Raw genomic sequence first — 18,674 nt, forward strand, 5'->3', positions numbered from 1 at the left:
GTCTGTCAGTCAGTCGTCACCAGGGTTTGGAAGTAGACCTCTGCGGTGGATTAAGTCTGTGAACTGGCGGCCTAGTCCTCGGACCTGGGCCCGCTCCAGCATGAGCTTCCGTCGTAATACGCTGGCGACAGTTTGTTTGAGGAAGGGTTGAGCATGCATCTGTGCTGTGCATATGTGCGAGCAGATTCTGCACATTCTCTTGTGTGTGCGTATGGGTGTTTTGACTTTATAGGAGCATCCCAGTTACACACAATGATCGCACTCTAACTCACACAAAGCTCTCCTCATGGTTCACCGGGCTTCATCTTGCTCATCGTGCTAGGACACCGCAGATAACTATGGCTCATATTTAAATATATACGCACACGCACACGCACACACTGCAGCACATGGCACAATACACGCATACAGCCTCACAAGACGCAAAGACAGGAGTACAATGTGGAGTAATGTGTGTGTGTGTGTGTGTGTGTGGAGCATGTCAAAGTGTTGGGAGTTTAATCTTCGATGAAACTGAGTAGTTCCTAATGTTTGTATTTATTTACATGTTTTTCCTATGGGTATTTGTTACTTTGAGTGTTAAGTCTTGTTAATAATAAGTGCATCATTCATATTTATCTGCCCCTGCTGGTTGTAAGTGTGTGTGTGTGTGTGTGTGTGTGTGTGTGTGTGTGTGTGTGTGTGTGTGTGTGTGTGTGTGTGTGTGTGTGTGTGTGTGTGTGTGTGTGTGTGTGTGTGTGTGTGTGTGTGTGTGTGTGTGTGTGTGTGTGTGTGTGTGTGTGTGTGTGTGTGTGTGTGTGTGTGTGCTTCCATGTCTGGCCTGGAGTCAGCTGTTAAGGGATGCAGCGCTGGATGAGCGTTGCCTCATGCTGACCCAGAAACAACTGTCGACGTAACCAGCAGTGACTGCTGCCCCATTAGCCCATAACCCTGAAACACACACAGCTTTGAATACATGTGTGTGCAGTTGTATGCATTTTTTTGAATTAGTTTTGCTTTATGTTTTTGAGTTTCTTCTCTGTGTCAAGAGCAGAAAACCTTGTATGTAAATGTTGCTGCTGATGATTTTAGATTTGAAAGGATTGTTGAGTGAGCAAAGAGCATGTGAGGATGGAAGTTGGAATTAATACACATTTGGTATTCATTTTGTCCTGTCAGACATGATAAATAGATGCATTTTTAAGTATTTTCTTCCCTCTCCCTGTATTTATGCTTGTTTCTAGTGTTAGTGTGTGTGTGTGTGTGTGTGTGTGTGTGTGTGTTCGCATACTATTTCTAAAATTAGATCACCGAGCAGATGTGGAAGTGTTTGAGTATCCCTTTTGTATGCATCTGTTGCCAAATGTATTCATCTGCATTAGCAAGGCTGTCTGCAGTTGTGCATTCATACAACATCTTGAGCGCGTCTTGAGTCAGCAGTGTAACAGGGTGACGGGGGCAGGAAAGTGGGTCAGTCATGCCCTCTCCAGGCACGAGGGAGACGGCCGGACGGACGGATGGATGGAAGGAAATATGGATGGATTGAAGAAGATGACAGCAGCTCAAGGGGTGCAGATGAGGGAAGGAAAATAAGTATTTTAAGGATGGAAGGTAACTAAGTAAGGCCTTACATAAGAAGGGAAGAGGCAAAGGAAAAGGATGAGAGAGAGAAAATGAGAAGATAAATGCAGACCTTGGGATGAAAATGAGAGGACAGCAGACAAGTGGTGGAAAATACTGGAATATAAAGTAGAGGCTGACATCAGTGATGATAACGCACTAAAAGCCGAAAAACAATTATACTGACGACGTTGGCCACGTTTTCCAGCCAGACGTGAATTTTCATAAATTAAAAAATTATCTTCAATGTTGCACTAATTCATATTAGACATTATTTAGAATACAAAACTATCTGTTTTATATAGCAGTTTCAAAACTATAATAATGTAATGCTGACATGATAGTCATTTATCAATAATGCCGAACAGTCAATACATTCAGCCTCTGAAATGTGAGGGTTTACTGTTTAATATTTTTTTTGTTTTTAATATGGGGATTTGGATTGTTCGTCATACAAAACAAAAACGACCTCATGATAGAGAGGGAAATGAAAGCAGAGACCCTGCCCGGAGGGAGCCCGGGGCCCCCATCTGGAGCCAGGCCCAGAGGGAGGGCCCGACAGCGAGCGCTTGGTGGCCGGGATTGCCACGGAGCCCAGTCGGGCACAGCCCAAAGAAGCTACGTGGTGCCTCCCATCCATCCATCCTGTGGGAAAAAAAAAACACGCTGGGGTCGGGTGCGCTGTCACACGGGTGGCAGTGATGGCCAGGGACCTCGACCAGACCCGGGCAGCAGAGGCTGGCTCTGGGGACGTGGAAAGTCACCTCTCTGTGGGGGAAGGAGCCGGAACTAGTGTGGGAGATTGAGTGCTACCAGTTGGATCTGGTGGGGCTTACATATACGCACAGTCTTGGCTCTGGAACCGTACTCCTGGATAGGGGTTGGACTCTATTCTTGCCCAAGGTGTGAGGCGTCAGGCGGGTGTGGGGATACTCACAAGTCCCCGGCTGAGCGCCGCTACGTTGGAGTTCAACCCGGTGGACGAGAGGGTCGCCTCCCTACGCCTTCGGGTTATGGGGGGAAAACTCTGACTGTTGTTTGTGCCTATGCCCCAAACCGCAGTTTGGAGTGTTCGGTTTAAGTTGGATCAAGGGGTGGGGGAAGACTCTGGACAGACCTGGTAAGCCCAAACGGGTAGTGCGGGTGAACTAGAAACGTCTGGAGGAAGCCCCTGTCCTGGAGATCTTCAACTCACACCTCCGGCGGAGCTTTTCAGACATCCCTGCGGAGGTTGGGGGCATTGAACCTGAGTGGGCTATGTTCAAAACCTCTATTGCTGAAGCTGCGGTGATGAGCTGTGGTCTCAAGGTCTTAGGTGCCTCAAGGGGCGGTAACCCTCGACTCCTTCAGTCGGATGGTTTCCCTGACCACCGGGGTCCGTCAGGGAAGTCGTCCAACTGAAGAAGGAGTCCTTCCGGGTTATGTTACCCGGGAGGACTCCGGAAACAGTTGCAGGGTACCGAAGGACTAGAAGGGCGGCAACCTCTGCCGTGTCAGAGGAAAAGCAGCGGGTGTGGGAGAAGTTTGGCGAAGCTACGGAGAAGGACTTTCGGTCGGCACCAAGGTGCTTCTGGAAAACCATCCGGAACCTTAGGAGGGGGAAGCGGGGAACCATCCAAGCTGTGTATAGCAAGGGTGGGATCCTGCTGACTTTGACTGAGAAAGTTATCGGGCAGTGAAGGGAGCACTTTGAGGAACTCCTGACTAACACACCCTCTATGGTAGAGGCAGAGCTGGAAGCTGATGAGGGATTATCGTCAATTTCCCTGACGGAAGTCACTGAGGTAGTCAAACAACTCCACAGTGGCAAAGCCGCAGGGGTGGATGAGATCCGTCCAGAAATGCTGAAGGCTTTGGGTGTTGAGGGGCTGTCTTGGTTGACACGCCTCGTCAACATTGCGTGGAAGTCTTGGACAGTGCCTAGGGGGTGGCAGACCATCCAATCCCTGTACGCCCAAAGCGAGAGTTGTGTCCGGATACTCGGCAGTAAGTCAGACTCGTTCTCAGTGAATGTTGGCCTCTGCCAGGGCTGCACTTTATCACCAATCCTGTTTGTGATTTTCATGGACAGGATATCACTGAAAGAACGAGATCACGGGTACAAGTGCCCAAAATGTGTTTTCTCAGACGGGTGGCTGGCGTCTCCCTTAGAGATAGGGTGAGAAGCTCAGCCATCCATGAGAGACTCGGAGTAGAGCCGTTGCTCCTTTACGTTGAAAGGAGCCAGTTGACGTGGTTCGGGCATCTAGTAAGGATGCCACCTGGGCGCCTCCCTAGGGAGGTGTTCCAGGCACGTCCAGCTGGGAGGAGACCCAGGACTCTGTGGAGAGATTATATCTCCTCACTGGCCTGGGAACGCCTCGGGATCCCCCAGTCGGAGTTGGAGGATGTGGCCCGGAGAAGGGAAGATTGGGGTTCCTTACTGGAGCTGCTGCCCCCGCGACCCGACCCCAGATAAGCGGTAGATGATGGATGTATGGTCATACAAAACAGGCAATTTAAAGACAATATTTTGGGCTCTGGAAAATGTAACTCTTTTCTGACATTTTTCAGCATGAATGATTAATCACTTAATTGAAAAAAACAAACCAAAGAAATCTTAAAAAATAAAAGGCTTGTGCAACCCAGTGCTGGAATTTTTTAATTGTTATATGCAATAAAGTTGCTTTTCCTCTACTCAGATCAGCTCAAAAACTGAATTGAATCCGTAAAGGCAGCTTTGCTACTAAACTTTATTAAACAAAAACACACCTACAAATACAGGTCTCACACACAGGCAGAATTATCCCAGTAAACACACACACACACACACACACACACACGTGCACACACACACGTGCACACACACAGTGCATGCTGTCCTGTACACTTAATGATCCTGAGTGACATATGCCCCCTGGTGGCAGAGTTAATGAGCTTCCCCTGGTTAATTATAGAGAATAACCGACTCTCCCCCATGTGGCCAATTAATAACCAGGTAATCTGTGATGAAGACAGAGTCCCAACAGCTGGTTGTACAGTTATAGACATACGGGAGGAACGTGCCTCGCTCCGGGTCGGTCTCCAATATGAATACACTTAGAAGAAACCTCCCACGTCGTCGGTCTCTCAATTCTCTCCTCTCTTTAATCTTTCATTCATTCTTTATTGCCCTCTATTTTCCTGTCTTTTGCCCTTTTGTTTAATCTAATTTCTCCATCTTTCCTCCTGTTGTTTATGTTATTTCTCTCCCCCTCTCCCTCTCCTGCCCTCCCTCCCCGGATGTGACCAGTGGTTGGTGTGTCAGTACAGTGTTCACCCACTGCGGGCCTGGGGTGACTTAGCACACTGCCTCTGATTACACCCCAGCAGTTAACCATTTATCTTGCCGTGAAATGGAACAGGGGTGGGGAGGGGCCATAAGATATTATGGTAATACACCAGCCACTGTAAAGGCCTAATAAACTTGGACAATTTCAGCTTGGTCATACGTTTATATTGTCATTCATTATAGCTGTGGTAGTAACTTGCTAACAGTTTTTCCTTGACTTTTATTTTAGTGTGATATCTTTACTCTGGATTGATTTGATTTACTGCTTTACTTTGGATTGTTGTTGTTGTGTGATATTTTTCCTTGTGTCTGTAGTATTTCTGTAGGCAGGCTCCTATGCCTTTGCTCCTATGCTTTTTGTCTCTTGTTGTCTATTATATACTATAGAAAACATTATTTTAATTTGGACATGACATTTAGATTTATAGGCCTACATCCATGTGGTTTAAGGTAGACTTAATTAACTTTGCACATAAAGAAGATCAGTTTGCTTGTCACAATGAATATTACTCAGCCTGCAGTGTCTTCTGTGGCTTTGGAGGAGCTTTCCAAACAACCTGATGTCATTGGGGTTGTCTCTGTGCCTTTATTAGGCTCGTAGGGTCTAATGAAAGCCATTGATTTGCATTGTAGTAAATCTAGGATCCAGCATTTCTAAAGCCTGACCTATACTAGATTGGTCTCTTTCGCTACTAAGTGGGTAGTAGTTGCCATTTGTCTATGTGTTTGCTTGCTGTTTCATATGTTTATATGATGTTAATTGCAGCAAACATGGCTGACTATATTTGACAATATTGGAATTACAGGAGCCAGAAGGCAAAGCTCTCAATCTACCGGTCGATCTTCGTTCCTACCCTCACCTATGGTCATGAAGGCTGGGTCATGACCAAAAGAACGAGATCACGGGTACAAGCGGCCAAAATGTTTTTTCTCAGACGGGTGGCTGGCGTCTCCCTTAGAGATATGGTGAGAAGTTCAGCCATCTGTGAGAGACTCGGAGTAGAGCCGCTGCTCCTTTTTACGTTGAAAGGAGCCAGTTGAGGTGGTTCGGGCATCTAGTAAGGATGCCACCTGGGCGCCTCCCTAGGGAGGTGTTCCAGGCACGTCCAGCTGGGAGGAGACCCCGGGGAAGACCCAGGACTCGGTGGAGAGATTATATCTCCTCACTGGCCTGGGAACGCCTCGGGATCCCCCAGTCGGAGCTGGAGGATGTGGCCCGGAGAAGGGAAGATTGGGGTTCATTACTGGAGCTGCTGCCCCCGCGACCCGATCCCGGATAAGCGGTAGACGATGGATGGATGGCAGGATGGATGGAATTACAGGAGGTGCTGTAATTGTAGGTAAAGAAATAAGAGAGAGAGAGATAATTCCTTTATTTTCTAAATGGATTTTTTTGCTTTTATCAAATTCAGAGAGGAACACTGCCGTTCCACTTTTGTTTATTGTAGATTTTGAATGACTGGCTTATTCTTTTTGCTGACACATGCCTCTTTGCTTGTGTTTGAACATGAAGAGCAATTTACTAAATGACAGTTGAAGTGTGTGTGAAGGTTTAATCTTGCAGTGTCCCAAGATCCCCTTATCAGTGTCTAGATGTCTTCCCTGTACACACACACTGTGCCCTTCGCTGTCACATTTCTCACTGACTGTAAACATATCCCATCAACCTTTTAAAGCGTCATTCCCTCAAAGTTCTTCCTTTTTAATTTCCCAGCTTCACTTTTCTTGTCATCCTCCACGGTTCTGTTGATCATTCCTATTCTCACTCTGTCCTTTTATTCTCTCATACTAATGTTCACGTCTTTGTGCAAAATCTGGGAGCAAATCAGCTGGCCTGTCACAGGAGACTAATACTCTTGGTCTTGAAATGCTGCCTGTCAATGAGGAGTGGCCATGATGGAGAGGTAATTACCTCCAAAATACTCACGTCTCACTGGCTTATGCATCAGTCAGTCAATAATCACATCATTAGCTGGGTAAATCTCGGTCTTGGAAGAAGTAGTCCTCTAATTCTGTGTGTAGTATTAATCATTTGGTTTGTGCAGATGTTGTAGCTAGATGTAAATTACTTTATAGTGTATGGGTTGTACTTTTTGTCTTTCATATTTCTGAACTTTAAATATGAGTGTTTGCAATCTCATCTACTCCAATACCCGCAGACAGTAAATGCAAAACCATCCTGTGTGTCAGTGGATGATGGATCCTCTCATTCACAAGCCTCTCGGTAGGCAGCTTCAATTGTAGTGGCTCATAGGAGACATCATCACAAGAATATTAATAACATGGATAAATTATAGTATTCTGTTCAGCACCCACACATCACAATACAGGCGTTGTGTTATTGTTTATAGTGTGGGAGTCCTTGGCTGGGGGATGCTGATGTTTGCCCAACTAGATAGGCACTCTCGCTTTGTGTGAATAATGGACTTTACAAATAAGCACATTCAAAGAGAGATGTACGTGAAACATCAAATCTACCGCGGACACACATGTACAGTACAACACACATAAAAAGTCACATGTACTGTATGTATGTGCTTCTCTCAATCCACTGTCTGATTGCAGCAGGGAAATTGACGCCTTTACCGCAGCCTTTTTGCTGCTCTACGTGCTGAAATGTATCCTCTGAGGATTTCTTTGCCCTGCCTGGAGAACCACGATCAATGAAAGCAATCTGGAACATAGTAAACAGACAAGCGGCTCCAGGACACACAACCATATAGACAGGATTGACAGATCGTCAGAGGTTTAACCCTGACCGTCTTGGATCCTGTGTTTTTCTATCTCTACTCAACCCGGAGCAGATGTCAAGGGATAAAAAAATAGTTTTTGTTTCCCCACAGGCTGTGCTAATCAGACCAGGTTCTGTGACACAGCCTTGACTGAAGTGTGAGCCACAAGGGTTGCCATTGGCCATGTGCCTAATTCAAGGCTCACACATACCAGCAGCTCAAGAAAAGATTTTCACTTCTTCATGTATTCATTCTCTATGTGGATTATGATTTCTGAAGCAATTTCTGTTACAATCTTACATAAAAAGCTCCAATTCTGGTGCTGTGATATGATCAGGAGTGGGTATGATTCATGAGTTTTTATTTGCTGTATTGGGGGAAACAACATTGCTGGTTACAAGACAAGGAAATAGACAGTTTTGGCTGTTAAAGCCATATTCAACATTTCAGTGCCTGAGTGCATTTCCTCCTCAATTTAGAGCTGTACTACCTCATACAAGTATTTATGGAAAGCTGCTAGTCCCTGTCACAATGGGCTAGAAGAAAACACTTATAATGAAAACTCTGATACATTTGTGACTATACAAAGTGACTATATCTATTATCTCCTTTTGTTTTTGTAATATCCTGTAAACCCAGATGGGGGCAGCAGACGATGACTGGCTGTGACTATCGCCACCTTCACCACAGTCTACACTCATCTGGCAGCTGTTGCTATGGATACAGAGCCCGGCCATTGCTGCGTGATGCAAGCCACATTTAATAGAGGAGCATAGGGGGTAGTGTTGAGCTCAGAGACGGGGATGTTCACACATACACACACACACACAGCTCAGTGAATATGAAAGATGTGTCTCCTCATCTCTGCAGTATGGTTTGGGACTTGGACTCCTCATTTAAAGAGCTAATGTTAATGATGCTGTTTTGTCAACTGCCTTATTTAAGAGCTTGACATTTTCCTCAAGGATCATTTTCATCTGGCTGCAGTGTGTGTCAGTCATCATACATACACTTATCCAGCTATGGTGGTTTAGCCTCCAATCATCACCTGGACCTGCATTTAGCAAGCTGGATATAGAATAATATCCTTCATTACTGGTCAAGGGTCAGATTAAGCTCTCTCTGACATCTCTACATGTCCCTAATCATTATGACATATGGTTAAGCTCTGATCAGTGGTGTTGAACATGTTAACTGTAGATAGCTGCTGCTGGTTGAATCAATTAAATGGTGATTAGCCCTGATTATCTGATTAACTAGAGCCATGGATGGACTGCTCACTTAAGAGTTGATTACTTAAGACATGACTTTGGACAGCCTGTGTATGTCTCATAGTTACCTTTTAACTTGTAGTAGGTCATGTTTGAATGGCACAAATCCATTTAACTTTAAAGCCCACTTCTTTACTATGGCCCCCTTTGGAGAAACTAAATTTAGCAATAAACGTCCCACTGAAAACAGACTGTATTCTAATCATAGCCTCCGCCTGGTTATATGTCCCTTGATGTTAAAAAAGACAATTGAAGAGAGGAAAGAAAAAAAGGCGTTTGTTACCTTGTATGCCAGACTGTTTGTGTATTCTACATCGATACAACACTCAGTGCCCAGCCAAACATGGTGGCGCTGCCAAATCTGACTTGGCTAAGTGTAAAACAGGCTGGCACCCTGGCATATGACTGTGTTTTCTGCTTTGTCACTTAGACTGGTGCTTTGTGTTAAGAGGGTGACTGTGTCTACCATTGCCCAGAGTGCTGATTAAAGTTAGAACATTTCTTAGATGCCTCTGCATGAAGACCTTTTCAAATAGGGCTATTTATTTTAGGGCAGGCCATGCATTGTAATCATTACCAATGGTACCTGTAATTAGAGTCTAGTACACATGACAGTCCCCTGTGTTACCTACAACCCTAAATATACAGGCTTTTTTCCTCAAATTTAGCTAAACAACGCTAAATCTACAGCCATGCAAAATGCTCATAATGATGATGCTAACATGCTGATGTTTAGCATGTATAATGTTTACCATATTCACATCTTACTTTCATGTGTTACCGTGCTAACATTTCCTAACATTAAACAAAAAGTACAGCTGGAATGTCATAAGTTTTGCAGGTTATGTTCATAAAACAAAGTCAATTTGCAAATTGCAGATATAAGGCAATGTCTTCCACTACAAGACAAAAACACAAATGGTCTCGGAGACAGCAAGTAGCCCTGTACATTTGGCTCCACATACAGCTGTGAGACAGCTTTCTCCACTATAAACTTTATTAAAACCAAGTACCGTTCCAGGCTCATCAATAAGCACCTACATGCGTATGACAATGACACCAACTCCATTCAAGCCCAGCCTTAAAACCCTTGCAGGACAAGCTCACTTCTCTCCCTAAACAAGAGAAAGTGGCGGAGTCGGATATATCTATAAGAGGGAAATAAAGAGACAATGAGGTGTTGAGATTATGTATTTTGAATTGGTTGAGACTGTTAACAAAAAATAGTAACTGGAGCTACCCGTTTTATCTATATCTTCTAAAATCAAGCACTTTATTTGAAGATGCACATTCTGTAAAAGCTCCCTGGTATTTTTTACTTGTTTTACTTGAATTGGAAAACAACATTTATTTAATATTAGTGTAAGATACTTATTTCTTTTTTTTAAATCCCTCCAGTTCAATTAAAAAACTGACAATATATACTATTGAAATATTATTGAATTGTACTTTTATTTGATTCGACATTCAGATGACCTTTGCTTGATGACATTTTGTCTGACTGGACTTCTTTGAACTTTAATTGAATACCCCTGCTGTAGATGTTAATATATTTCACTGGATAGGGGAAAACTATCCCTGCTGGTGGTGCTAGAGAAAAAGGTAGGGGTCATTAAAATCATAAGGATTCATCCTCTGAGGACCATGAATGCCTGTACCAAATTTCATTAAATCTCTGAAGTAGTTGATTACATACTGCACTAAACTAAAAATGTCAACCTCATGATGACATTTCTACCAAATCTCATGGCAATCCATCCAATAGTTGTTTAAATAATTCAGTCTGGACCAAAGGGGTGAACAGATAGATGGACCGACTGAGCTAAAATGCCATCCCTCGAGCCACGGTGTTGGCAAGGCAAACAAATGTAAACGGCACTCTTGATTGAATTGACATTTCTGTCCTGTGTGTACATGTAAGCAAATTGCAACAACCTAATATTTTGTATTTAAGTTATGACACAGATCCTCTTTCTCATGTGAAAGTTCCTCTGGAATTACATATACAGTACATATAGCATGCAAAACTCAAAACTTCCAATACTTGGCTTCTTCCACTGAACGTAATGAAGTGTAAGTAAGTTTGGATTTTGGCCTGAGCCCAGGCTTTGAATTGTCAACCTCAGCTACTTTTCTACAGTACACACAAAGTAAGATTAATTTCAGGAACAGCGGTCGGGTCACACAAAGATCTCTATGTTGTATTAAAGTAGCTGTCGGTTTTGAATATCAAGCAAGTTACCGGGGCTCTCCTCCTATGTAATGACACCGCTCGTCTGGAGCGTGAACGGCCCATACGACTCCGTAACTCCTGCCATTTCCAAATCAGCAGAAATCGGTCAAACCTTTCCTTTCCCACTATGAGCGGGAGGATCGAGTTTCAGTGTAGTCCGCTTTTTCCATGCCGTGAATACAGATGTCAACTGCTAGCGGAGGGTTTGGTTGGTGGTATGTTTGGCTCTGCATGTCTGAGCAGGGCCTTGGCTGGATGATCAGAGCTGAGGGATGCAGGGGTGGACTCAATGGGAGATATCTGGAAAGTTGTGGAGCTTTTCACATTTCAGCTGGGTCTGAAATTCTTTAGATGTGTTGTGTAGTTTATTCTGATGTTCTCTTACTGTTTGACACACTCTGCCTCCCTCTCCCCTCTCCCCATTGCATAAACCACTTCTCCCCCATCTTCCTTCTGCCATGCATTGCGTGCCTCCTTTTCAAAGTCTTGCTTGTTTAAGGGGGCCTATGGAAAATCTATAACAGGTGGGCTTTGTTTGAAGGATATGTCTTTTCTAATTATGTGTTTGCAGAGGGGTTTTGGTGGGCGGCCATATGGGCCAAATGTTCTCCCGACCCAGCCTTGCTGCCTGTGTATACCTTCTATTTGTTGCCTATAAGTAAAATTGAATTCAGATAATCAATGAATTAAACAATGCACTATACACACGGTCAGGCATTGGAGGTGGTAACCAATTTGGCATCAAACAAGTACTATACAGTATATTAATAATGTTTATACCAAATAAAGGGAGTGTTTCACCAGAATTAGATAAAACCAAATCAATCTCTGCTATAAAAAAAACTATTTATATCCAAACATCTCAGGTCTATATTGTTCTTTAGGTTGGTCTGATCAAGTAACTCTATATCCAAGTCTTCAGGATCAGTACAGTGTTCTCTGTTTGCCTTCAGGGCCTGCATGCTTTGTCATTTGTACCAAAACAGAGTGAGGCATAATAGCAGTTAATGGGCTTATGGTGTTAACATACATTGGTTTGAAAGAGCTGACTAACTGCTTTCAATGCTTAAACGGAGATAAGTTGTGATATTCTTGACCTTCTCACACATGAGATGGGTGGCAGATTGCGGGTAAAGTATCCACAGGATATTGATCTCTAAGATAACACCGTCAACTGTATTTGTACTCCAGTTGGCTCAACCTAGACCCAATTTGGAGCCAACCAAAAGACTGAAATCCACACATTGCGGATGCACTTAAGGAGAGTGGTTTGAGAGTAGTCTGCTGTTGTTTTAAGTAGTGAACAGGAAAGGGGGGAAAAAAGAAAGGAAATGTGGTGGGAAAGGCATTTGACCTCAGACCAGAAGAAACAACATTATGTTGGATAGCAAAATTAGTTTGAGTTTACTCCCAGACCAAATGCATACTTTGGCCAGTGAAAAGCAAGTGGTCAGTTATCTTTCACTACTTGTGAGGGCATTGAGGACACTGTTCAAGGTAGTGTCCATTTAAAACAAAAGGGGCAAGAAATCAGAATATGTGTGCAGACAAGAAGAAAGAGGGGTTGGCTACATACTTAAATTGTCCTTTATGTGGGTGACCTAAAGATAGATCATTTAAATAATCACCATCTGCCAAGAACAATCAAACTTTTAACGTCAGTCGCAAGTCCCAACCTGGTCCATGTCAGTACATGACATCGGTTGTGATTTCTTTCAGACTCTCCTACTATTAAAAACAATACATTCACAGCTGTGCTGATCAGTAGACATCCTGATATTCCATGTCAGCACTTCATGACTGCAAAGTAGCCAAAATCTGCAGGAGAACAGATAGCACAATCTACTGAATCGACACGTCTCTAAGTGATTACCTTCCTCTCATTCATCAATGCGGCAGTTCCTTCAGGGCCCCGTCATTCACACTGTTCTGCCTTTGAAGGATTTATGTTAATTTTCATTAAAACAACGTTGTTCTCATCAAGATAAGCATACACAAAGAAAAAGTGAGAGGACAGAATCTACAGAACTGGATTAAAGCGTATGTAATAGCTCCTTGAGGTGCTGTTGCTTGCACACCAGTGATCTTCCAACACAGAGGAGGCCTGAGTTAGCTTTCTTAAACATTGCTCACACTGTCCAATTGTAACTTTAATTTAACTTTTTTTTTTCTTTTTCTCAAATGATGACTCATCTCTAAGTGCTAAGAACTTTTTAACAACCAAAAAAATCTTATCAGCAAACTTTGCTTGTTTTATAAACATTTCTCAAGGTTATTATTGGCTCAATAGTCAGACTAAATCACATAGCTTGCTATTGTAAGCCATAATACTACATAAACAAGCCCAAGTTTAATTAAGTACATAAACATCAAAATGAATAGGGCTTTTAAGAGATCTTTTTTTAAATGCACTTAGACTGCAAATCTATACAGACACCAAACAAACGGAAGGTTACCAGGTAAGGAGAGTCTCTTCTGTGAGTAAAATAATGGCATTGTAGGATCCAGCAAACTGATGACAGGGCTTTGAAAGCGCAATACAATATTGCAGTAGAGCCCTTTTAACAATACCAGAAAAAATAATATGATATTTGTTATGATGCTAGAAGATGGGAAATACATGGATATATTCTGCAGGGAAACCAGATGAATATCTAAGGTAAACCCTAATTTTGAGTTTTGATGAACTTTGTGCCATTTGAATGTGACTTGATAAGAGAAGTATAAAGTTGGCTATTAATAGCTAAGTATAAGGACTGTGTTACTGTTGCTGATGCCATGAATCCTTCTTAGTAGTGCTCTCATCTCCTTCTATATGGCCCCTTTGGTTTTCAAGATTACGTTAGATATTTCCAACCACAAAACTCAGACACAGAGTCAGACTCACAGAGCCAGTTGGGGGTTTGCTAGCGAGGACTACCCGTTGCCTTCCAGTAATTTGTGTGTACAAGAGCACGTCAGGGTGTGCATTAGGCTCTCTGTTGGTCTGAGTGTCGGCTTGTGACCTGTTGTGAGGATTACAACCCAGTGATATGTCAGGAGCAGCCAGGAGGTGTTTACCAAACCGCCACATTGTCTATGAGACTAATTATGGTTCTTTAAATATGTCACTCATTAATTCAATTAAATATGTTTGCGGACCTGGGCCTGGATTCACTAAAGTTGTCATAATTCTTAAGATGGAACTTCACAAGTCTCAACTCAAACATTTATTTTCATTGTGACGTCCAAGCAACTGTGATTTTTAACAAATATGATAAAAGCAAAAGTACTTTCTAACAATAAAATACATTAAATGATAAAGAGATAGACGCTAAAATGATCAAGTCTGGAAGAAATCATCTTAAAGAAAAATGTTAATTTATTTGAGAGCTTTGCTATAAAGAATCTGCCCATTTATCCAATTTAACAACAAAACAAATTTCAAACATTCAAATACTTGTCTTAGGCAATTTATATTTTAAGACAGTACTATTTGTTAAAGCCATAGCTGTCAATGTTTTTTCCCAATAACGTGTAAACTTTTACTTTTATTGCAGTGTTAGCCTGAAAGCTTCATAACCAGACGTAGAAAATCTTCTAGGTAGTATTGTGACCATAATAAATAATGTTTATATTACCCACTTTCGTTACTTATGTTGATTTGAATCGTCTTAGGTCACATAAATTAAAAAGCAGTCATATGCATGTGGGTTGTGCATGTTGTGATTAAATTGTATTTTTATCGCATGAACCTACAATCATTCTGCCAAACAGTGCAGAATGCTCTTCTGTACTATAACAATCTCAATCATCTTATTAAACATAAACACGCACATACAGACTCACACACATACACACAGTTTCCATGGAAACAGGATCCAGGGCCTTTTATGACTGGTTGTTTGCCCAAGACAACTGAAAATGGTCTCAGCAGCCATGCAAAGATGGGAGATAAATCATTTGGATGATAAATAACGGGACATGCACTAATATAGAACGTGATAAGATGCTTGTTGTTGCCTGAAGCAGTGCTGTTATTCAATTTAGATCACGGCATTGTCATATTCATCAGGTAAATACCCTCGTTTTTCTTTTGAGTGACATCATACATCTCCTCTCTTTTCTTCTGTTATGTTGTCATACTGTTTGTGCTGTGTCTGCACACGCATGACACTGCCCTTGTGGACACTCGCTCTAATGGACACACACAGTATCCAGAATCAAACGCACACGCATACGGACACTTTCCAGCCGCGCTGCCCCTCAGTAGCCTAATGTGTGTCTGAGGTCCAGATGGCATAACGGTAGGAGGGCTGATTCACAGTGCTAGCCGTAATGCTAGCAGTATTCGGTTTTGGCTAGCCCTGGCTGGTTGGAGAGGGAGAATCTGCAGCCAGCTACCCCTCTGAGTGACAATGGCAAGTGTACAATTCACGGCTATGCACTCAGCAACTAGCTTTGGTGTGGTTGCAGGATTAACTTGTGTATTTCTTTTTTTGAGAGCCAAACTGTGGCCGTTTGACACCTTACTGTGAATTATAACAGCCTCATCATGTCTGCTAGCCTTAATTATTTTAGATGCAGTTACCACATGCTTCCCTGTTTGTGTCCGCAATGACAGGAAGTAAGCTGAACAAGGACCTGAAGCATTATCTGAGCCAGCGCTTCCAGAAATCCTCGCCTGACCACGAACTGCAGCAGACCATCCGAGACAACCTCTACCGCCACGCCGTGCCTTGTGAGTCCATGTCCATCTTTTACACCTATTATTCCTTTTTCTCATGTTTTTCATCCGCTGCTCTGCTGTCTTCTCCATTTCCTGGCTTTAATACAAGCCATTCTTTCAGTTCCTGATGATATGCTGGCTTTAACACACTTTGTTTATGTGAGTTCCCACAGAACATTGTTGTGGTCCAGAGATTATCATTTATTTTGTGAACATCCTCATGAAAAATAGAAACCCGTTGATGAGATCAGTGTGCGCTACTGTCTCAGCTCCAAGCGTGATCATTGTTAGATCCATGTCATGATTGTGAGTGTAGCTGCCTAACACAGACACTTTGGGTAAATATCTAATTAAACCTGATTATTTCAGTCAGCATGGTTCCACTGGTCTTTTGACTAATATTGGCCTGATAACTTCATACCCTCCTTAGAACTAACCTCATGCTGATCGGTTTTATCGCACGTCATCCAAAGTTGATAACAAGCAGTGAGTTGATACAAAGTCAGATCTTTCTTTTAGCATTACTAATAACTTCTGATCAGTTAGAGGAAAGGTCTGGTGACTCCACAGTGAATAGGCTAGTAGTGTCTCATTTCCACGGGATCAATGGCACCAGTAATCATAACCGCTGTAGCTTCATCCAAGTCCCTCACCCTCTATCACTAACCAGTGTCTCCTCTGCTAGAGCTGGCTGTGTAATCCAGGAAACGAGCCTTGTGTCTTTGACTTTTTTTCCTCCTGACTGTCAATATAGCAAAGATCTAAAGGCCCATTTGTTTTTTGATGCTGCATATTTCTCTTGTAGCTGCTGCAGCTCAAAGGCTGGAGTAGATATGTGAAGTTCTTTATTCTTCCCTGCTATGAAAAACAACCCTTGAAGATGCTGTTGGTGCAATGGATGTGGCAAAAACACCATAAGAGTAGAGTGATACATGTGTCATATAATAACTGTGCCACTCCTCTCTGGGGGGAGGACTGATGAACCATGCTGCATGATGCCAAACTTGTGTTATCCTTGATTTGCATATAACTGCATGAGTCATCATCATTGTCATGAAGCCAGAGTTGGAAATCCCTACTGGCTTTGGACACAACACTTATGAAGATGTAGAGAGAGGGGAAGTGACAAGTAGATGGTGTAGAGGTGTAACTGTAGAACTTACTGGACTGTACACAAATTACGTTTCCTTGTTTTCTTCCTTTCTTTTGCAGCATATTGATATTTAATACTATTGATATTTGATAAACCGTGACACCCACAGACTGTGCAAAATATATTTACAATGAAATGTTAATTATTCAATTTCTAATCTACAGTTATACTAATTGTCAAATTAATAATATATATTATATTATAGACCAGCCCTGCACAATGCCCACATATTATTCTATGAATAGTTCCAAAACAATATAACCATGATTCTACCAACAGGCCATCTCCACTTAAACTCTACTCCAGCAACCCAATCAGGGGCATTATGTTTACAGTGAGAGTCCGTTTTTACTGGCTGTTCTGTCTGAAACTATAGAGCCATCATAGTTTAGACGTAGCGAGTAGCTCTGTTATTTATCTGTTTTATAAAGTGAAACCCAAATAGAAGGATCGGCGACACAGTTGACCTACAACAAGTACTGAACGTTGGGAAATTCAAATGTCAAAGTATTTTTAACAACAAAGTATTAAAAAAGTACCTAGACTTTGGTATACCGTGCAACACTACTGTCTTCAATCACAACATATTTGGAGTACAACATAACTTTACACAACCTTTTTGTCACCTTCTCAGTCCCCATATACTTTCCGAAGCCTGAGCATATTGCATTTTGCAGTTAATTTCAGTCTTGAAAGGGAGCACCTCTCATTTCCACAAACCCATGTTTTTCCCTTAATGGTTCTCATCCGTTGGCTTTTCAATTAGTTTATTTGTCGCCCTCTCACGCAAATTACTATGTGTATTCAGGAGGCTTGTTTAAGGGAGTTTATCTGCTTTACCTCCACTGCCATATGTCAGCCAGACACCGGTGGAGGGTGGGGGTCTGGCCATAATGGCCATTTTAATCACTGAGTGGTCTATGGCACACTAGTAAAAATCCTGGTGTTGTTAGCAGTAAACAAAGCATGAAGGTGTTCCCCAGGCCATATGTTTTTATAGGACTGTAAAGTTTGTGTTGTCATGCACTTGTAGAGGAGTTTGAGACTCTCACTGGAATATTACATTTACGAATAATTTGCCGCTGCTTAATCTTTTGGGAGGACATGTTATAGTAGGCAGTCCATGAATAAGTACTCTCTCATGTCCACGCAAGACCAACACAGCAATTGTATAGGAAACCATATGTTCATTTATGTAGTGTTAATGCACAAGTGAGATGGATTTGACTGTTTTGGCCTGCGATTGTGAGCGGTCAGTGTGTGTCCATGTTGTCTTATGTCCAAAGGTTTTTTCGAAGCACTGTCCATGTGTAGGTGTAGGTGTGATTAATGCACAGCAAGCAGGTGGAGAAACAGATGGAGAAGTGTGTGGCTGTTGGGGCTTTTCCTGCCTCTAAATCATGCAAAATGGTAACTTGGCCCAACAAACCTTTCTGCACATCCAGTCTTCTGGTACACAGTATTATGAACCACAATCTGTCTTTTTTCGCTCTATCAATTTGAGCTAAACTCGCGTGTGTACAGTAATTGGTGAGTTTGACAAAATTATTTGAAAAGGTTGTATTGAAAGTCTGATTGCCGTGTTACAGTAGTAGGACAAATATATTGTGCAACAAAAACAAACTAAATACAGTATATACATTAACATTCCAAACACATTAAGCAAGT

The 18,674-nt window shown here is 42.4% G+C and overlaps 1 protein-coding gene across 1 annotated transcript in view; it reads left to right on the plus strand.

Moving 5' to 3' along the window:
* The window catches only part of magi1b (membrane associated guanylate kinase, WW and PDZ domain containing 1b), a 135,017-nt gene that overhangs the window by 46,917 nt on the left and 69,426 nt on the right, over positions 1-18,674 (plus strand). Inside the window, 1 exon segment of the mRNA XM_029430826.1 lies at positions 15,749-15,865. Coding sequence (XP_029286686.1) covers positions 15,749-15,865 — 117 coding nt within the window.

Source organism: Cottoperca gobio, chromosome 5 (genome assembly GCF_900634415.1).
Source record: "Cottoperca gobio chromosome 5, fCotGob3.1, whole genome shotgun sequence".
NCBI classification, from domain to species: Eukaryota; Metazoa; Chordata; class Actinopteri; order Perciformes; family Bovichtidae; genus Cottoperca; species Cottoperca gobio.